Genomic DNA, 18,826 nt, shown 5'->3' with positions numbered 1-18,826 from the left:
GAATATTACTCAGCCATAAAGAAGAATCTCACTGTTTGTAACAACATGGATGAACCTAGAGGTTATTATGTAAGTGAAATAAGTCAGACAGAGAAAGGCAAACACCATATGATTTTACTTATATGTTGAATCTAAGAAAACAAAACAAATGAACAAACATAATAAAATGGAAACAGACTAATAGATACAGAGAACAAAGTTGTGGTTGCAGGGAGGGGGCGGGGAATGGGCAAAATAGGTGACGGAGATTAAGAGTGACAAACTTCCAGCTCTAAAATAAATAACAGCACAGGGAATATAGTCAATAATATAGTCAATCATATTGTAATCACTCTGTATGGTGACAGATGGTAACTAGACTTATCGTGGTGATCAATTCGTAATGTATTGAATCATTATGTTGTACACCTGAAGCTAATATAATATTGCAAGTCAATTATACTTCAGTTTAAAAAGAAGAGTCCTTGGGTGAGACAGTAACAAGCCCCATTTCTGATGACCTGCTGAGGACCAGTCGAATACCCTGTCTTAATCCTCCCCAAATATTTCTCAGATTCACCATAATCCTTTAAGGCAAGCATTACTTTCTCCACCCAGAGCTCAGAGGCAGAACTTAAGTGACTTGTCCAAGCTGGGAGGAACTGAACTAGGACCCCCCCCCCCAAGCCAGGTCTTTCTAAAGCCAAAGACTGTTCTTCCCATTTCAATGAGAGACATCTCTCCTCTCCTTCTGTCCCCACTCTGCACCACGCCCCCTCATAACACCATACATTTTAGACCTCATAGCCACTGGTCTTTTGCAGCCTGAAGTGCTCTCATGAGGCAGGGCTTACCTCCTAAGGTAAGAGGGAGGACCTGAGGCCCAGAGAGGGTAAGTGGACTGCAAGGTCACCCAGCAGGGGTGCAAGGGGGGGGGAGATGGGTGAAGGGTGGAGCTAGCTGAGAGGTGGACACAGAGGACCTGTGTGCTCACTCCCAGAGTCAGGTATGGACAAGCTTCACCTGGTTGCAACTGGGAAGCCCTGCAGGAAGAAGGATGGGGGAAGCTGTAATTAGGGGAAGAAGGCAGGCGCCTAGGGCTGGGCCTTAAAGAATGAGCTCCAGTTTGGTCAAGGAGAGTCTGTCACCCCTAACAACTTTGTTCTTCCATTTCTCCCTGCCTCTATTCAAGCTATTCCCCCTTCTCAGGCCCGTCAACATCCTCCTTATTTTCCAAGGTCAGCTTAAATGTCTTCCCTGAAAATCTGAGACCCCTCCCACCCCCCATTCATTTTTTCTGCCGGGGCCTGGGGAGAGATGCCCACTTCTCCCAGACTCTTTGAAGGCAGGATGCTCCCCTACCGCCCCACAGGGCTTGGGCAGGCAGGGTGGGGTTAATGAATCAAGAGCGCTGAGGCTGCGGCCGCCCTGCACCCTGAAAGGAAAGTGTCTTCTGGGAGTGTCCCACCCTGATCCTTGATACTTCTAGTCTCTCCCCTCGCCCCCCTCCGTTGGAGGGGACCCAGAGTGTGATTGGTGGTTAACTTCCTAAGCCCGAGAAGGCCCCTGGGTGTTCATGTCCCCACCCTAGGGGCCCCCATCCTGGGCCTGGGTCTGTCTCCTCCGGGGAAGACAGATGATCTCATTGAGTGTCTGCATCCGCCGCGCCCCCCCCGCCCCCCTCCTCCCGCGCCCTCTGCAGCAGTTGGGACTGAATAGTGCTGGGGGTACAGAGATGCTTTTGATGAATGAAACTCAGTGGCTCGATCACTCCCAAAGGACAAGCAGAAAATGCCCACACCACGACTCCTCTCGTTCCTTTAAAAAGTAAAAGCACTTGGCAAGGGCTGCCCTAAATTCAGTCCCGCGCCCTCAGTCCCCAAGCTCAACAGCCAGAGCCTCGACACAAACACGCACCAAAGGACCAGGCGGGGGAAGGCGCGGCGCCTTTAAGAGGCGGCGGGCGGTGCTGCCCCCTAGCGGCCGGCGCGGCCGCGCTTCCTCCGCCCCGGCGGGGGTCCAGCGGGCCGCCCGGCCGGGTCAGCGCGGCGGCGGCGGGCTGCGGGCTAGGCCGAGGACGGGGACGAGGAGGAAGTGGCGGCGGCGGCGGGTGAGGACGGCTGGGCGGGGGGAGCGGGCGGCCGCGTGCGCCACGCCGGGATCCGAGCGCGCCGGGAAGGGCACGCGCCCGGGTCGGATCGGCCGAACGCGCCGCCGGGGACTCGGAGTGGGGACCGCGGACGAGAGCGAGAGGGAGGGCGAGGAGGAGGAACTCGGGGGCGGCGCGCAGCCCGGGCGCGGGGGCGATCCGCCGTGGCCACCGCTGGAGGGCGTGTTGCTCGGTCCCGAGCGCCGGGAGGGCGGTGGGCTGGGCGGCGCCGGCGAGGGAGGGCCTCCCTCCTCTCCTCCCCGGCCCGGCCTGGCGCTCGCGAACTTGCGCGCCGGGAGCCCGGCGGGCGGCGGGGGCGTGGGCGGCGGCGGCGCGGGCGGCCCTGACGCGGCGGCAGCCAGTGGAATGCTGCGCTGAGCGCCGCTCCCTCCGCCTGGGCGCCCGCCCCGCCCCGGCCCGCCCCTCCCGGCAGGACTGCGCGCCCGGATCCCCGTTCCGCGTCCCCGCCGCCGGGAGGAGGTGCCCGCAAGCTCGCGGCGCGCGCCGGGCCGCCAGACTCGGCCTGTGGGCGATTTCCTCCGGACCCCAGCTCCCCGCCCGAAAAGGAAGATGCAGACCTTTCTGAAAGGGAAGAGAGTTGGCTACTGGCTGAGCGAGAAGAAAATCAAGAAGCTGAATTTCCAGGCCTTCGCCGAGCTGTGCAGGTATGGAGGGACGGGGCTCCGGCGTCCGGGGACCCCCGGCCTGAGCCCAGTTCAGCCTCAGCGGCTGTTTTGGGAGGTTAGAGCGAAACGGAAAGGAGCGGTGCGCGGGGACACTGAGTCCGAGTAGCCAGGTGGCGGTGGTGGCCGCCGGCTGTGTTCGAGAGAAGCAGTGGCCAGTATGGGCGGTGTGGCACGGACCAGGGCTCTCAGGTGCACTGGGACCCCGGGTGGGGAGATCCCTGGCTCCCCAGGGCACGGTGGGAGCGCTGCTAAAGGTGGCAGAGGGACCTGGGAAATCGGGGGATCCACGCTGTCTGCCTGTGGCTGGAGGTTACTTTTGGACTGGAGTGTTTTTCTTCTTTCGTCCGCTTCCCTTCATGGAGAAGGGCACCAATGTTTGTATGTTTGCGGACCACCTACTATGTGTCCCGCCGGTGCAGCTCTCTTTGCAAGAAGCTGTCATTGCATGTCACTGGATTAAGCCTCTTTGAAGCGAGTAGCAATACTTGGCATGTATGTGATTTGCTGTCTCATTAGAGCCTCGCACCAGCCTTGGGAATTGGCTGGGTTGGTGATTCAGGGCCACGTGTCTAAGAAGGGGAATCCATCCGCAGAGAAATGGGGTACCCGGCCCGGGGTCCCACAGCTAGGGAGTGGCTGGTGCAGAGGAGGTGCTGGGTAGATGCTTGCGGTGTAGAATGGCTTTCGTCCCTCTGGGCTCCACCCCCCCGCCCCACCTCCCCATGCTGGTCCTCAGTGGGGGAGACTCCGGGTGTTTTACTAAGATCACATTCTTAGTCCATTACAGATGCCTCCAGTCTTGGGTCAGGTATGCCTCACCTTGTTCCACCACGGTGGCTTTGCCTCTGAGAAGCTGTTAGTTGAATCCTGTTCTCAGTGAAAGCCTGAGAGAATCAAGCTCCTCAAGCCTTTTGCAAACTCTAGGTGGAAAACCCTTTTGTTATGCAGTGTCTCCACTTGGTAGATTTGATTCTCGAAAATGGGTCCCACTTGCATTTTTGTCCCTGTTGGGTCACCAAACATAATGATGAATTGAACAATTGGGTTTCCTTATCTCCTGGTGTGCGGAGCAAGTGGCCAGTCTGAGCTGGCCCGCGCAGGCTGGCCTGGCAGTACCTCTGTGCCCCTCATGCCTGTCACCCGGGCCTGTTGCTCCTTTGCCTTGTTCCAGCCCCCCAGGAGCTCTTCTCCCCACAGCCAGAGGGGTGCACCTTGTATAAAACAGCTCCTGGCTCTGCATCCCTTGGTCTGGGGATGGAGTTGGCTGCCTTCTCTCATGCTGGCTTCCCCAGGAGAAAGCAAGCTTTTCATGGTCAGTAGGGCATGCTGAGTGGCCAGGGAATTCACAAGGAAACCAGGAGGAACTTGCAGCCAGAGCTTTGAAAGTGGGTCTGAAGACTTTTGCAGCGTTAAAAAGGGGCACTTGAACATTGCACCGCAGATACGCACACTTGTGGAAAATGTGCCCTACACACCGAAGAAATGTGGAGAAGCCCCTTTGACGTGTTCTCGAAGTCTGGTGCTGGTGTTATGGTAGGTGCCCGAGCTCCCCCTGCAGTCATTTAAGACTTGGGAAATCCCCACTGATACCTTGCACCCTTTTTCCTGAGGTCTCTCTGTATTTGTGTCATCCTGTGTCTGCAGCTAAAGCATGAGGCTTGTCATCTGGTTGGTATGTTTTGCTAGGTAATTAGGAGGCTCTCGCAAAACAGTTCCAGCCGAGACTTGTGGCTGGGTCCTCAGGCTGGGCTTGCCGATTGGCTTTCCCTCCCTGTGGACCCTCCTGTCTTTAAAGAGGGGGCTTCAGGGCAAGCTGTGATGTCAACCGTTCTGGGGGAGATCTAGCACGGAGTGTTGATTTCTCTGAAGGGGTTATTGTGTTCAAAGTCTAGTTGCGTTCTTCTGGCCAAATGGGCTTCAAAGAGAGGAAGGGAAACATCTGGGTCATTCTAGAACCTCAGGAAACCCACTTTGTGTTTTCATCAGGGGTGCTTTAGATATTTTGTCACTTAAGCTTAGGAAGGAAAAGAAAACACCAAAAAGAATTTTTCTGTTTCTTCTCTCCTTTATTACTTTCAGGGCAGCGCCCCCTGGTGGCCGCATTTCTGTACTGGGTGCAAAACACTCCCACCCTCGAGAGTGGCCAGAGTCCTTTGCTGCTCTCGCGTTTGATGTGAATGCTGGTGCAGTTTCAGTGGCCGAGAAGGGGGTGTAGATGGACATTGTCATGTTTTTGACTTTCACAATCCGTGGGTGCAGCGCTCCCATTTGGATGGGTGATGAATTGTCTGTGAGTTCCATAGTTAAGAAGTCCAGATATGTTTGAAAATGGCTTGAGGCTCTGCTCTGAATGTTTGGGGCAGTGTCAGTGGCAGAGAGGATGACCTGAGTGGATCGGGGTGAGTTGTTTGTTTAGTCGAACGTCAGTCAGGCCTTGTAAAAATCTTAGAGCAGGAAGGGGTGTGGGAGATCATCTCACCAGCCCCCCCACCCTGACCCCCACCGCTCCCATGCCCTTGTTTTTTTTGGCCGCACCGCCTGGCTTGCGGGATCTTAGTTCCCCAATCAGGGATCAAACCCGTGCCCCCTGCAATGGAAGCGCCGAGTCTTAACCACTGGACCGCCAGGGAAGTCCCCCCAGCCCCTTTGTTTTACAGACGGGGATATGGCATGAGACGGAGCAGCCTCCATACTTTTGTTCCTTTTGTTCAGTTTCTAGAATGGGTCCAACCTGGGCACCTTGAGACCCACACGGAAAGCAAGTCCTTTCTCCTTGGGCATCTCCGACAGTTGGGCGGACCCCCTTATTATCTTCACGGGGGTCCAGCTGCTGCCGTTTTGTCTTGGAGACACTTCCTTGCAAGGCTGAGCTGTGGCCTCAGCAGGTGTAATGTCTGCTCTCTGAGGGGCATCACCCGCTGGAGGCATCCATGGGCCGTTGGAGCAGGTCCCGCTGGGACACCTTAGGAGGCGTGAGGGCCAACCCTCCGGACCCTGGTGCACCTCGATGGGATGGACTTTCTGGCTCCTCGACAGATGGGCATTGACTCAGCTTGTTTTTCGTGGCACTGTTTGTTCCCGCCCCTCTCCTGCATGTCTTCCCTTCTCCACGGGGACGGCTCTGGTGTTCTCTTACCCTCCTACCTGCCTTCCCCTTCCCCTCACACTGGAGCACCCTCGCAGCTCCCTCACACCTCCCTTTGTGCCTTTTCGAGAAGTTCAGAAGGAACTTCAGGCGGGGAGCAGAGAAGTAAAGCTGTTAGTTGGAAATGTCTTGTAATTTTTTTTTTTGGCTGTGTTGGGCCTTCATTGCTGTGCGCGGGCTTTCTCTAGTTGCGGTGACCGGGGGCTACTCTTGGTTGCTGTGCACGGGCTTCTCATTGCGGCGGCTTTCTCTTGTGGAGCAGGGGCTCTAGGCCCGCCGGCTTCAGTAGTTGTGGCACGCAAGCTCAGCAGTTGTGGCGCACGGGCTTAGTTGCTCCGCGGTATACGGGATCCTCCCGGACCAGGGCTCGAACCCGTGTCCCCTGCATTGGCAGGCAGATTCTTAACCACTGCGCCACCAGGGAAGTGCATGTTGGGTGATTTTTTAATTTTTAATTTTCTTAGTTCTCCACAGTGCCCTGTGTGGAAAGGCTGGCTGACCTGGTTCCCTTTGTCCGTGTTTTCTGTGTCAACCCTCCAACGCCTCACCCCCCCACTCCTCTTTCCTGCGGCTGAACTTGTGTTGCAGGAGGTGGTGGAAAGGCACAGGACATCACGAAGCATTTTGGTGTAGAACGTGGTTGAACCTCTGTCTGTCTTTACTGTCGTGTTACCTGACTTTTTAATGCTGGAACCTCATCTCACATCATCCTCCCTGTAGCTCAGGGTGGCAGAATGGGGAAACTGAGGCTTGGGGCATATGACGGACTTGCATTCAGAGTGGAGGGCTTCCCTGAGCCCAGACCCCGGGTCTCTACACCTGAGGATGTGGCTGCCTTGTTTATTAAGAAGTTCTTTGCCCAGCTTAGGCCTGGGCTCTTGGAGGCTCCAGAAGGAGGGAGCTGGGAGTTTGGTGTTAACAGTAACCTGGCCTCCAGGGTACCCCCAGGCCGTCCCTTCCCCTCAGGGCCCCTCAGGGCCTACATTCCTGTCTTTATTTTTATTTTTAAATTTTTTTTATTTTTTACTTTTTTGCTGCGTGGCATGTGGGATCTTAGTTCCCCGACCAGGGATCGAACCCGCACCCCCTGCAGTGGAAGCGCGGAGTCTTAACCATTGGACTGCCAGGGAAGTCCCCATTCCTTTCTTTAAATGAAGGAATCCAGAAGGTTCGTTTTTGCTGGGATGGTTTAGCATTATTCTGTGCTGGGATTCTTTTGGGAGATTCCTAGTGGGGAGGAAGGAGAATCTTTTCCTAGATTGAGTGGTGCTGGTCTGTGAGTGGGCATTTTTCTGTTTGTCTTAGTGTCTGGATCTGGCACCATTTTGGGGGCGTGGAGGTGGGAAGAGGTGCTGACTTAGGTTTTCTTTGCAGCTGTGCACCAGGACTGTCCATACCCAGCCTTGCAAGTAAACACTTTCCAACAGCCTCCGAGGGAGCAAACTGGGCTTCCCACAGGAGAAGACGACCATCTGGGCGCTGCTGTCTGTTGAGGAGCCTGCCTGGGTCCCAGGCCTGGGTCTACAACAGGCCACCCACGTGACCCTGGGCATGTGCCTCAGTGTCCTCATCTTTAAAGTGAGGATGATGACAGTATTAGCTCAGTGTTATGAGCCTTAAAAATGTCAGCGTGCGGATGCATACTGTGCCTGGAACCCTGTGAGCGGCGGTTGCGGTCCTTGGTGAGTGGGTGAGTGCGCTTCCGCCCACGGATGCCTTTTTATTCCCAGATCTTTGGCATTTGCAGATTGAGTGTCCCCGGCCTGGGCAGTTTTTGAGTGACCCTGGAGTCCGGGAGGGATGCTAACTGCTCATCCTGCCTGGGTGTGAGGTGTGTGGGGGGCCGGCGGGCACGGCTAAGGAGGGGCTACCCTGCCCGGTGCCTCCCAGCATCTCCCTTCACACCCGGCCTGTGGGACTCTTACAGCCCCTTGTGGGGCGGGGCTGCCGTCCTCACCTATTTTATGGATGGGGAGCCTGAGAAAATTACGTTAATGCCAGATGATACTTTCATTTTTTTAAGTTCTGAGATTCAAGAGGAGTTTGTGCTGGGTTTCCTGAAAATGCCAAGAGTCTCCATGAGCAATCATGATGCTGTTATTCACTAACATTTATTGTTTTATCTTTTTGAATATTAAATACATGCATATGTTAAAATAAAACCCAGAGGATTCAAAATACACAATGAAAAGGACTCAAAATACACAATGAAAAGTCAGTCCGTTTCCTTCTTGTTCTGGAGTTCCGGTCACTCAGGGACATGTGCTGTTGGCAGTCTCTTTCTCTGGAGGTGTTTTTTTTTTTCCTTTTTAACTTTTTTTTTTTTAATTGAATGAAAGATTCTTGAAATTCTGTAGTGCTTTACAACTTTCACAAGTTTCACACATATGATTTTATATAATCCCATAATAACCTTTTTTAAAAAAAATCCCCTACTCCTATATTGCCCCTCCCCCCTCTCTCGAGGTGTTTTGTGCAAAACACACGGTGCGTGTGTGTGGGTCTCTTCCGCCCATATCGTTTTGCCCTCGGCTCCTTTCACGGAACACCGTGTTTTAGAGAAATTGAACATCACTGCTTCTTTGGAGACAGTTCTGTATCACTTGCCTCGTTTCTGTAACGGCTCTGGGGTCCAGATCTTAGAACAGTGGACCGTATTTCTTGCCCTGTGGTTGGCTTCTGCCGGTGTAGACGGTGGGGCAGGGAGTGCTCTGCCCCATCGCCTGAGTGCTCACTGCTAGATGAGTGAGCCCTGGGTCAAAGGGCATAGGCATTTTACTTTTTCGTGGCAGTTCTGAAACCACTCCCAGGACAGGGCACTGCTCACAGATGACAGTGCGTGGGAGGGCCTGTCACGCACACCCTCCCCAGCACAGCTCGTGGACAGATATTTCTGATCTTGGCCACACACATGGGTGAGAAATGGCACTTTTGGTTTGCATTTCTCTGACGACGGTGAGATTGAGTTCACGTAGGCGGCGCTGGCTGTGCTTGGGCAGGCGTGGGGCAGAGCTGGGCCCGCGTGTGCATCAGGCCGGGGCCTCCCATCCTAACCCCTGGGCCCTGCTGCCGCCGCGGGTTGTTTCTCCCTCGTGGTTCAGCAGGTTTGGGGCATTCAGTAAATGCTGAGTGAAGTGCCGCGCGAGTGCCGTTCCTGAACAGTTGGATGTAAATAGCGTTTCTGTTCCTACTTGTATTTTGAATTCAGCTGGTAAGCTAGCTTTTTGAGGGAATGTTCTGGTACCTCCTTTATAGAAAGTAAGATTCATTTAGAAACCAAATCGTCATTCAGGAACTGAGCACCTACTCCCTCCCTGGCAAAGCCAGAGTCTTAAACCCCTTCCCTCTTGGTGCATGAATCGGGCCTATCCCGACCTTTCCCCCTCCGCTGGCCCTCGGGGACCCGGCCTGGGTGTGTGGCCTGCTTAGGGGAGAGTGCCGTGCTCCCCAGGGGAGCCCAGGCAGGGTGCGGTGGCTTGTCCAAGGCGACACAGCGGGACGTGGTAGGGGTCGGGGTCGGGGGCACTTGCCCCACTCCAAGACCAGCGCGCCTCCCCGCTGCCTGCTGAAGCCTCTTTTCAAACAGTGCTTCCTCTGGAGCTGTGAATGAGGCCGTTCCCATTGGGCTGTTTGAATTCCGCCTGCTGCTTTGTCTTGCCTGCTCCCAGCTGCCCTCAGAAAGCAGCTGCCCTTGTGGCCTGTGCCTCCCCAGATGGGTCTCATGGGCAGGATTGCCTCAGCCTGTCGGGCTGACAGCTCCTGGGGGTGCCCCATTTTTAGGGCTCAAGGGGGTGGGTCTGTCACTGGCTGTGCAGATTTGGGAATCATTCCGTGAAGGATCCCCGGACTCCTGCCCCCTTCCCTCCCAGGCCCGTGGGTGCGGGGTGCCCACCCTGTTAACTGCCCTCGGTGTTCCCAGCAGCCCTGCCGTCAGAGCCCGCTGGGTAGACTCTGCTAAGCCGCCAGCTGCCCCAGAGGGAGAAGCAGGACGCACAGGCCAAAGTCCCTCCCAAAGATAGCTTCCGGGAGATGCCTTTTTTTCTTTCCTTTTGCTCAGGATCCTAAACGCTTAGTGCCCCCTGGCTGCCCTTGTTCTTTCTCTCTGCTCATTGTCTGTCTCTCCTTTGGAAAGTTGGTTCCATAAAAGTCGAGACTTTGACAGTTCTGTTCCCTGCTGAAGCCCCAGTGCTTGTACCAGGGCACACAGTAGGGGCTCAAGAGAGCATGTGTTAGTGGATGAAGGAACTGACTGGCGGGTTTTGGAAGCCTTTTCTGTGTCCCTGTGACTCAGCCAAAGCTACTTGTGGCTCTGGAGTGCTCTGGGCCAGGAAGGAAGACCCAGGGTGAAGGTGGTAGGTCCCAGGTCAGGGAGGAGACCGTCGGCTTCATTCCTTCATTCCCTCAGCAAGTCCCGAGCATCCACCCTGGCTTGCCTTGTGCTGGTCCCTGCCCCCCCTGCGCCTGGTAAGGAGATGAAGGGAAACCAGCACACAGATACATTTAAAATGCTGCAAGGTGGAACTAGAGCCAGGAAGCCTGCAGATGGGAAAGCCACGACAGGAGCAGCTGCAGCCACTTCAGCGCTATGCGGTCAGAGAAGGCCTGTCTGAGGAGGTGACGTTTAATGAGGGGCGAGTGCCTGTTTCTCTAGGAGCTAAAGAGCTTCAGGACGGGTGGGGTCTGCTGCCCGGAGGTCACACGCCCTGGCCTGCCTCTGCTGTGGCCCTGGGTTCCCTGAGGACTGAGGGCAGCCGTCTAGGGAAGAGCAGGCCGGTTTCCACATTAGACAGGCGGTGGTCAAAGGAGGCAGCAGGGTGTCCTGCAGTAGCGTTGTTCCCTGACAGTGTGAAAGGGGACCAGGGGGGTGGCCCTGGAACGTTCCTCCACATGAGGCTGCAGCTGTGCTCTGGGGGCCAGACAGGAGGACAGATGCTCCCCTCTGGCCTCGTTCAGTCCAGCCTTTGTGTTCAGGAATCAGCAGTTCTGGGCTTTGGGGGCCTGGGGCGGGGATGGGTGGGGGACCCTATGGCCCTGGTAGGCCCTAGGCCAGCTGACCCTTCCTAAAGCTCAGGTTAGGCCTCAGGTGCCCAGGGAGTGGGGGGAAGGATGCTTGCTCTCTTTTACACTCATTTACCTTCCTCCAGGCCAGTGTTTGCTGAACTTGCCCAACAAAAGAAGCACTGGGGGCACCAGTGAAAAACGTATCCTTGAGTCCACCCCCTCCCCCTTAAAATTCTTCAGGGAAAGGGTCTGGGAGCCTCCTCCTAACAAGTGCCCTGCTGATTCTTCTGGGAAATGGACACTGTCATTTCCCAAACAGTGTTACTAGGCCTCACCCCCGAACCATCAGACACGTTTGACGCTGAGTTAAACAGGCTAAAGCAGCTTCTTTACTGTGGGGCTTCTCTGGGACAGGGGCTTTCCAGGAGGGCATCTGGGATGTAGAGGTTCCCAGGCTGGTCTGTTCCGGGAGTCCCTGTGCGGGACTCGTGTTCCCCGGAGCCCACCCTGGGAAACTCTGGTGAGGCACTCGCCATCTGCTGCCTCGTTTGAGCCTCATCACACGGGAGGGGGGCAAGGCAGGGGCACCAGGCTGCCCACCCAGCTTCCCTGCCTGCCGGTTGCTACCTTTTGGGCAGTCCTGTTTCCCCTTTTAAAAATGTCTCGCCTCTGGCTGCTGGTTTGCACTGAAGTTACTTAGAGGTGGGTCCTGAGGCTGGGGAGGAGCTAGCTTTTGCACAGGAGACGTTCCTGGGGACCGGCTCAGCCAGGTGCACGCTGGGTATCAGGCCAGGGCCGGGAGCAGACGCCGGAGCACAGCCTGCGGTGCCTTATTCTGCAGTTGAGTCTGCAAACCCGTTGGCTCCTCATCAGCCTTCTGCCTGCTCGGGTCTTAGAGCCTCTGAGCCATGAAACCAGAACCGGGGGGCTTGTCCAGGAAGCCCTCCATGCTTCAGAAGGGCTGTGTTGAAGTTCCCTCCTGTTCCCTCCTGGGTCAGTGGCTCATCCCAGATTTCAGAGCATAGGGAGAACTTACCACGGGCCGGGCACTATTGTAGGTCGGGAATCTACTCTCCAAGGCGGCGTATCTCCATTTGCTAGATGAGAACACCGAGGCTTGGGGAGAGGCGAGATGACTTGCCTACTCACTCAGCTGTGCGTGGCAGAGCTTGGATTCACCCTCGGGGCTCACTGACTCTTGGAACCCTGCTGTCTCTACCCTGCCAGGTGGCTTTTATCTCCGTCTTGAATGTGACATCTTGGTACCGTTGGACTGATACCCAGTTTCAGAAGAAAATCAAGGCATTCTTTTCTGAGCATCCTCTGTGTGCAGTTACGGGGCCCAGAGGGGTGGTGGGTGGTGAGATGGCTGTAAACTCGGAGCACAAGACTTGCCTGATTGACTGTAGATGACTGACAAGCCATTCCGCCTCCCCAGGCCTCTGCTCCTCCATCTGTAAAGTGGGCATAGGACACCCACCTCTAGGGCTGCTGAGCATGGCAGGTGCTTCGGACGTGACAGGACTCCCCCTCCCTGTGGGCCACCTCCTACCCGACCAGGCCAGGGTCTGGGGCCTTTGACACATCTCTGGTGGGAGCCCCCAGCCCAGGGCAGGCAGAGAGCCTCCCTTCCCGGCTCCCCTATCCTTTTCTGGTGTGGGAGACCTCCAGCGCCAGTGCCCAGGACATGCCCCCAGCCTCTCAGCTCACTGCTTCCTGGGAGGGGCTGTGCGTGGTAGGTGGCTGCAGAGTGGAGGCCCCTATGGGAGTTTTGCTTTCATTTCTGCCTCACACCCTTTATCCATCCAACAGTTGAGGGCTGGGGTGTGGAAACCTCCAGACCCCTCCCTGGGGCCCTCGTGCCAGTGCAGGTTGCTAGGCACCCCCCTTCCTGGTGGATGAGTTTGGGTGCTGTGGACCCGTGCAGCAGTGAGCACCCCGGGGGCGGCCTGGGGCTGCGGAAGGCTCTTCCTTGCCGTGCATTGGGCTGGGTCCCATGGAGGGGAGGGTGGTAGCAGGGGGGTGCAGGTTGTGTGTGGCTTTCTGTTCTCTAGGGGGGATGGGGGGGACCCTTGGAGAGGAGAGAAGGGGGCATGTGTGGGAGGGGTATTTGTGAGTCCCCAGGGGCTGTTGTGCCGTCTCCTGTCCTCCCGGGTTCCTGGGCGTCTTTCTGAGGAATGTTCAGTGCTGTGGGACTCTTGGTTTCTCTCTGGATGGGGTTTCCTCTTTGTTCCCCAGCCTATGGTACGGAGGCCTGGAAGGAAGATGCAGAGGTAGCCCCAAGTTGCAGAGCTAGTAGGTGGGGCAGCTTGGATTTGAACCTGGCCTTGCTGACACTAAAGCTTATATTCTTTAAGATTTTATTCTAAAAGTCCTAACATTCATTGTGGGATCCTTGAAAAGCAAAGGAATTCTGGCCATTCTGTCAGAGATCTGTTCCCGCCTCCCTGTGGGCAGGTCTGGGCAGGGGCTCCAGGGTCCTGTCGGGAAGGAGTTCTGCTTCTTGCGGAACCAGCCCCCAAGCCCCCCGCCTGCACTTTGACCCGGGCGCAGCACGTTGTGGCCTGTGCCTAAGGAGGTTTGGTTGCTCAGAGCCTCGCTGCCTGAGCCTCTGGGCCTCCGTGCCCCTGCTGGTGAGGGATGTGCTTATTCCCTTGGGGGAGCTGCTGTGGCTGCCCTGGCACGGAGGGGGCAGTGGGGTCCGTGGCTTGAGACCGTGGATGTCGTGGCATCATTTCCAGTGTTACGAGAACAGCTGAGCCCTGGGAATAACAGTAGCTCCCGATTCTGGAGCTCCAGCCACGGGCCTGACCCTGTGCTTTAAGGCTCTCAGTCCACACGCGGAAACAGGCTCAGAGAGCGTGAGGGACCTTCCCCGGGTTTCATAGCTGGTCACTCCTGGGGGTGCGATCTGAACAGCACTTTCTGTGAATCTAAAGCTCCAACCCTTGACCATTAACAGTTTTTTTCTTTGTAAACGAAGGCAGAGGATGAGAGGATGGCTTTCCTTTTGTCTGAGCTCTTTTCTAATGACCCGTCCTTGGTGCCCTTTAGTTTTTAACTTTTCTCTTTTTCATTTTCAATTTCAATTGGATGTATGGCTTGTCTGGAGTCAGGAAATTTAGGTGCTGGCTCCGTTGGTGTCCACTCAGGCTGGGTATCAGCTGAGTCACCTTTCAGCAGCATTGCCATCCATCCTGTGGATGCCGAGTTTGGGCCGCCCGGTTTGCGACGTGCTCTGTCCAGACAGCATCATTCAGATTCCCAGGATCCTGCCATTCCCGCCTCACACGCTCCTTCCTTGAAATCCTCTGAGCCTATGTGGATGAGGCCCCATGGCCTACTCTTCTGTTTAAATTGCCATGCGTGTCCCTTTTTGGGGTCACCTTGGGGAACCTTGGTGCTTTTTCTACTGAAGGTAGAGGGTTTTGGAAGCACCTTGGAAAGACCCCCAAAACCTGGAAGGCTCTTGGGAACATTCTCATTGGAGCCATTCCTCGGCTTCAGAAGTGGGGGGGATGCTTGTGAAAGAGCTTCAAGATCAGGAGCAGGAACTTGGAGTCAGGGGTGCTGGGTTCTGGCTGTGTGACTTTGGGCCAAGCCACCTAACCTCTCTGAGGCTTTCGTTTCTATACCTGAAATGGGAATTTTCTACCAACCTGCAGCAGAATAGTTCTGCAGATTGGGTGAGCTGAGGCAGCTTGAGTCTTTTTTAGCGCAGAGCCTGGCCCTTGGTGGGCAAATGGTAACTCTGTTATTCAGAGTCAGCCATTAAAGGGTGATGGAGCTGTTGACCCTGGAGCTTATGTTTGAGCAGCCCTCATATCTGGGAAGAAGATGGGCAAGCTGAGTTTCGGAAGCCTCTTAGGTAGGGCTGTGCTGGATTCCTTGTGATGTCCCGGGGACAGTGTGTATCTTGGTCAGTGGTGGGATATGAAGGCTGACTCAGCCTCTTACTGGATGGGTGACCCAGGTGTGTTTTGGACCCCTCTCTGGGCCTTAATTGCCTCCTTGATAAGAGTCAGCCTCGTGCGTGCGCACAGGAGGGGCTCAGCACACAAACTTGCTCCTTTCTTGTTCAGGCCAGAGGCCGTCTCTGACAGAAGCAGGGGAGGGCTGCCCTTCATTCCCCCAACCTGTAGTCACGCCCTCTGTGTCAATGGGTGATGGAGAGTAAACCTCCCCTGCTGGTGAGATGCGGAGGTCCGCCGTCTGAGAGGAGGAATTTCCCCAAATCTTGGAGCCAGAAGGGGTCCTTGCAGGTGAGGATTTGCAGCTCAGAGTGTCCGGCCTTGATGGTTCATGCACACAGGGGATCAACCCGATGTGCTGGGCCTGAGCCCTGGAGCCCACAGATGCTCCTCCTTTGGCTTCCGGGGAACCGCAGGTCGGATGTGAGGCCAGGGTCTATTCTGTTCCGTTCTGAGCCATTGTTGGCAGACCCTGCCTCGTCCAGGATGAGTTCTTTTGGTTCATGGGCCCAGGCAGTTGGGGATAGGACCCCCAGGCTGGTGGTCTTTCCTGTCTTTCCTCCAACTTTGCCAGGAATGCCGAAAGGGCAAGCTCTTTGGATTTGGGATTTGCCCCCCTGGGCAGGGCGGGGGAGTGGGCGGGTAGCCATTTGGGACATGGACAGTTCTGGGGTGGGGGGAATGGGGACTCCCCTGGGAGTGAGACCTGAGGACTGGCCAGGTGCCTGCAAATCTGTCTTCACTGCTGGAGGACACAGTGGGGCAGCCGGGGCAGCCGTGTCCTCCAGGCTTCTCTCTCTCAATCAGCCAACAGACGTGGAAAGTTGCTGGGATGAAGTTAAAGATCTGAGCAGAAGAGCGATTGTCTGACTGATTTCTACAAGTGGCAGCAGTGTCTTCATTTCGGTAGAAGCCTCAGTGCCACCTGGGTTCAGTAATAAAGGGGCTCCTGTAAGTGTTAACTCCATGCAGATGTCTGCCTTCAGGTATAGGTGGATTCAGGGACTCTCATGGTGTCCTCGGGACCCAGTCTCTCTGTGTCCCTGGCCTCCCTCGTGTGGCTTCATTCTCAGGCCCATGTGATACAAGGTGAGCCCTCACAACTGACCTTTATTCTGAGTGCCGAGTTCCTTGTGTGTTATCTCCTTTGATCTGCGTTACACCCCATGAGGGTGTGGGCTTTTAGCACCCCTGTTTCCTAACAGGAGTGAAGACACAGAGAGGTTAAATAACTAGCCCAGGGTCACAGCTAGTCGGTGGCAGGACTGGGATGCAGACCCGGGCTGGTGGCTTCGGGGCCTCCCTGCACCTGGGACGTAGGTGAGCCTGGGCCACAGCCAGGTGCTGGGGCCGGGGAGTGCCCCGTTCCCTACCACGTGATCTGCGTGTGGGCCGGGTGGACCCCACGCAGGAAGCTGGGGACTTCCCTGAAGACAGTGGGATTGGCCGCTGGGCAGCCAGGGGAGGTGGGGATACTCCCTGGTTCTGGGCTCCGGGGCCAGGGCGCTGTTCCCAGGGGGGAGTGATGGCCACCTCTACAAGTGAGAGCCTGAGGCTGGGCCCCTGGCTTCCTCTTTCCCCTCAGACAAACCCGAGCTGGTTCATTCCCACGGCCGGTCGGACGCAGGCAGATTCTGAGGGCCCTGGCTGGGCCCAGTGGTCACGCAGGGGCATCCTGGAGGAAGGGCTTATGTAACCCTGCCTTGAGGGATGGGGTCTGGGGCCTTGGGCAGAGGCTGCCTGGAGTCCAGGGTGAAAGCCGATGTCTTCCTGGCCCTGCCGTGTGGAACTGTGGGGTTTTGACACCGAGTGTTTGGGGTGAAACAGTCTTGTGTTACGTAAACACGCCGTCGCCCTGTTGCCGTCTGGCCCTGTCCCATGCACGCCGGGGAATGTTTAGGTGCCTTTCCCCCGGGAGCCTGCGGGATTTCGCAGCTGTGAGCTTTTGGCCTGGGGGCTCGGTCCTCCTGCAGAGGGGGGCATTAGTGCGGGACGCGGGCTCTGCTGCCAGCTCTCCCACATCCGAGCAGGCCTGCTGGGAGTGGTTCCACCTGGAAGGGGAGGAAGTGACTGCTGACTGCTGGTGGCCTCACACCCGGGCCCTGCACTCCTCAGGGCCCCAGTCCTGAGGGCCCCTGGCGAAGGGGCAGGGCTGGAGGCCGGGAGAAGGCTCAGCGTGGTGGGGCCTGGTGAGGGGTTTTGGTCCCTCATGGTTCCTTTCTGGAACCAGTGGGCGAGCAAGGACCCCTTGAGAAGTCGGTGGCTGCCCTGCTCGGTGCCCTTGCCCTGCCTGCCGGGTGCCTCTACTTGGGTGTTCCCGAATTCTCATAGGCCAGCGGTTCTTCTTAGTGGCGTGGCCTTTGGTGGCAGGTAGATAGAGGTAGTGGTGGTAGGAAAACAGTGGAAGGGAAGGCTGTCCCGGGCCCTCCTCTTTGCTGTGGCCACCGTGGACTGCAGCCCTGGCCTGACATCTGTCAGCCCCCTGGTAGCTTCCTGGGGCTGTGTGATGAAGCAGCCGGGTCATGAAGCTCACGTCTCATTCATTCTCACTGTCGAGCTGTGTGGCCTTCATCAGAGTCCCTATTTGAGGGCCCCCAACTCAGAGGTCCTGGGGAGCGAATACTTCTGGCTTAGCTGGTCGGACTGCTGTTTGGGCCCGAGTTGTCAGCTCATCAGGTCTGTTATGTGAGGCTGCGAGGAGGGGTCATTTCAGTTTATCAGCTGATTAAAAACAGCACTTGAAAACAGAAACCAAGCTGGAGAAGGTCAGTGACTTGTCTGCACGAAATTCCATAGTTTCTTGTGGGCAGGTTTACATCTGACTTGTGAATAGCACTAAAAAACTTCTGTTAAAAAAGAATAATGTACGTGATCAAAATTTAAACCACACCTAAGAGCGTGCAGTGAAAAGTCGGCCTCCCTTACACTTCATCCCAGGCCCTGGAGGCCGCCGTGTTACCACGTTCTCACCTGTTCTCTCAGACACGTGTTGTGTCTGTGTAAGCCCTTGTGTACCCACACACACACACATGCACAGCCCCCTTTTTTGTTTCTGAAACAGTGATGGCCATTATCCATGCTCTCATACAATTAACTTTTTTTTTCGTTTAATATAGCTTATGGGTGATTCTATACTTGTACAGATGTTGAACTGTCATCGTCTAGGAAATAATATATGAACATAGCTTTACTCTTCTGTTCTACTACAACCTCAGGCTTGAAAAAGACCCCTTGTCAGTTTCTCTTGGGGGTTCTAGGCTTGCCCCGGGGCTCATGGTTTACCTTCTCCCTTAGTCTGCCTGGGCTGCCGTAACAAATGTCATAGGCTGGGCACCGTAAACAATAGGCGTTTATTTCTCACAGTTCTGGAGGCTGGGAAGTCCGAGATCAAGGTACCTGCCAGTTTGGTTCCCAATGAGGGTCCACTTCCTGGTTCATAGATGGCCACCTTCTCTCTGTGTCCTTACGTGGTGGGGAGGGAGCTCTGGTCTTTTCATCTTGTAAGGGCAGTAATCCCATTGTGGGGTCTCTGCCTGCATGACCTCATCTAACATTAAGTACCTCCCAAAAGCCCCCCCATCCCAATACCATCGCATTGGGGGTTAGGGCTTTAACATGAATTTTGTGGGGACACAAACATTCAGTCAGTAGCATCTCACCTGGCAGGGGTTGTACAGGGGTTGCCATCCATCTAAGGCTGGGGTTCCTCAGTGCGTGTGGGTGTCTACCCCCACATGCATGTGGCCCTTACTGGAGGTGCTGCCTGGAAGGAAGCCAACAGGTGTGCTGGCCCAGGCCCTCCACTGCCTCCCGAGCCCAGCCCCAGTGCCCAGGGCATGACTGACCTGGGGCAGGTGATGGGCCTCCTTTTCCTCGTCTGTAAAATGGGGACATT

The 18,826-nt window shown here is 55.9% G+C and overlaps 1 protein-coding gene across 2 annotated transcripts in view; it reads left to right on the top strand.

Annotated features, from left to right (window-relative positions):
• Positions 1 to 1,986: 1,986 nt before the first annotated feature.
• ITPK1 (inositol-tetrakisphosphate 1-kinase) overlaps positions 1,987 to 18,826 on the top strand; it is a 161,668-nt gene continuing 144,828 nt past the window's right edge. The window contains exons 1-2 of one of the 2 annotated variants that reach the window (XM_061182825.1): positions 1,987 to 2,089; positions 2,562 to 2,793. In XM_061182825.1, the coding sequence (XP_061038808.1) occupies positions 2,699 to 2,793 (95 nt within the window). In that variant the 5' untranslated portion in view covers positions 1,987 to 2,089; positions 2,562 to 2,698. The remainder of the gene's footprint in view (positions 2,090 to 2,561; positions 2,794 to 18,826) is intronic. The other variant, XM_061182826.1, reaches the window with a different exon arrangement.

Source organism: Eubalaena glacialis, chromosome 2 (assembly GCF_028564815.1).
Source record: "Eubalaena glacialis isolate mEubGla1 chromosome 2, mEubGla1.1.hap2.+ XY, whole genome shotgun sequence".
Classification (NCBI taxonomy): domain Eukaryota; kingdom Metazoa; phylum Chordata; class Mammalia; order Artiodactyla; family Balaenidae; genus Eubalaena; species Eubalaena glacialis.
Note: the sequence above shows the minus strand (reverse complement) of the source record. Positions and strands in the feature narration are given on the sequence as shown.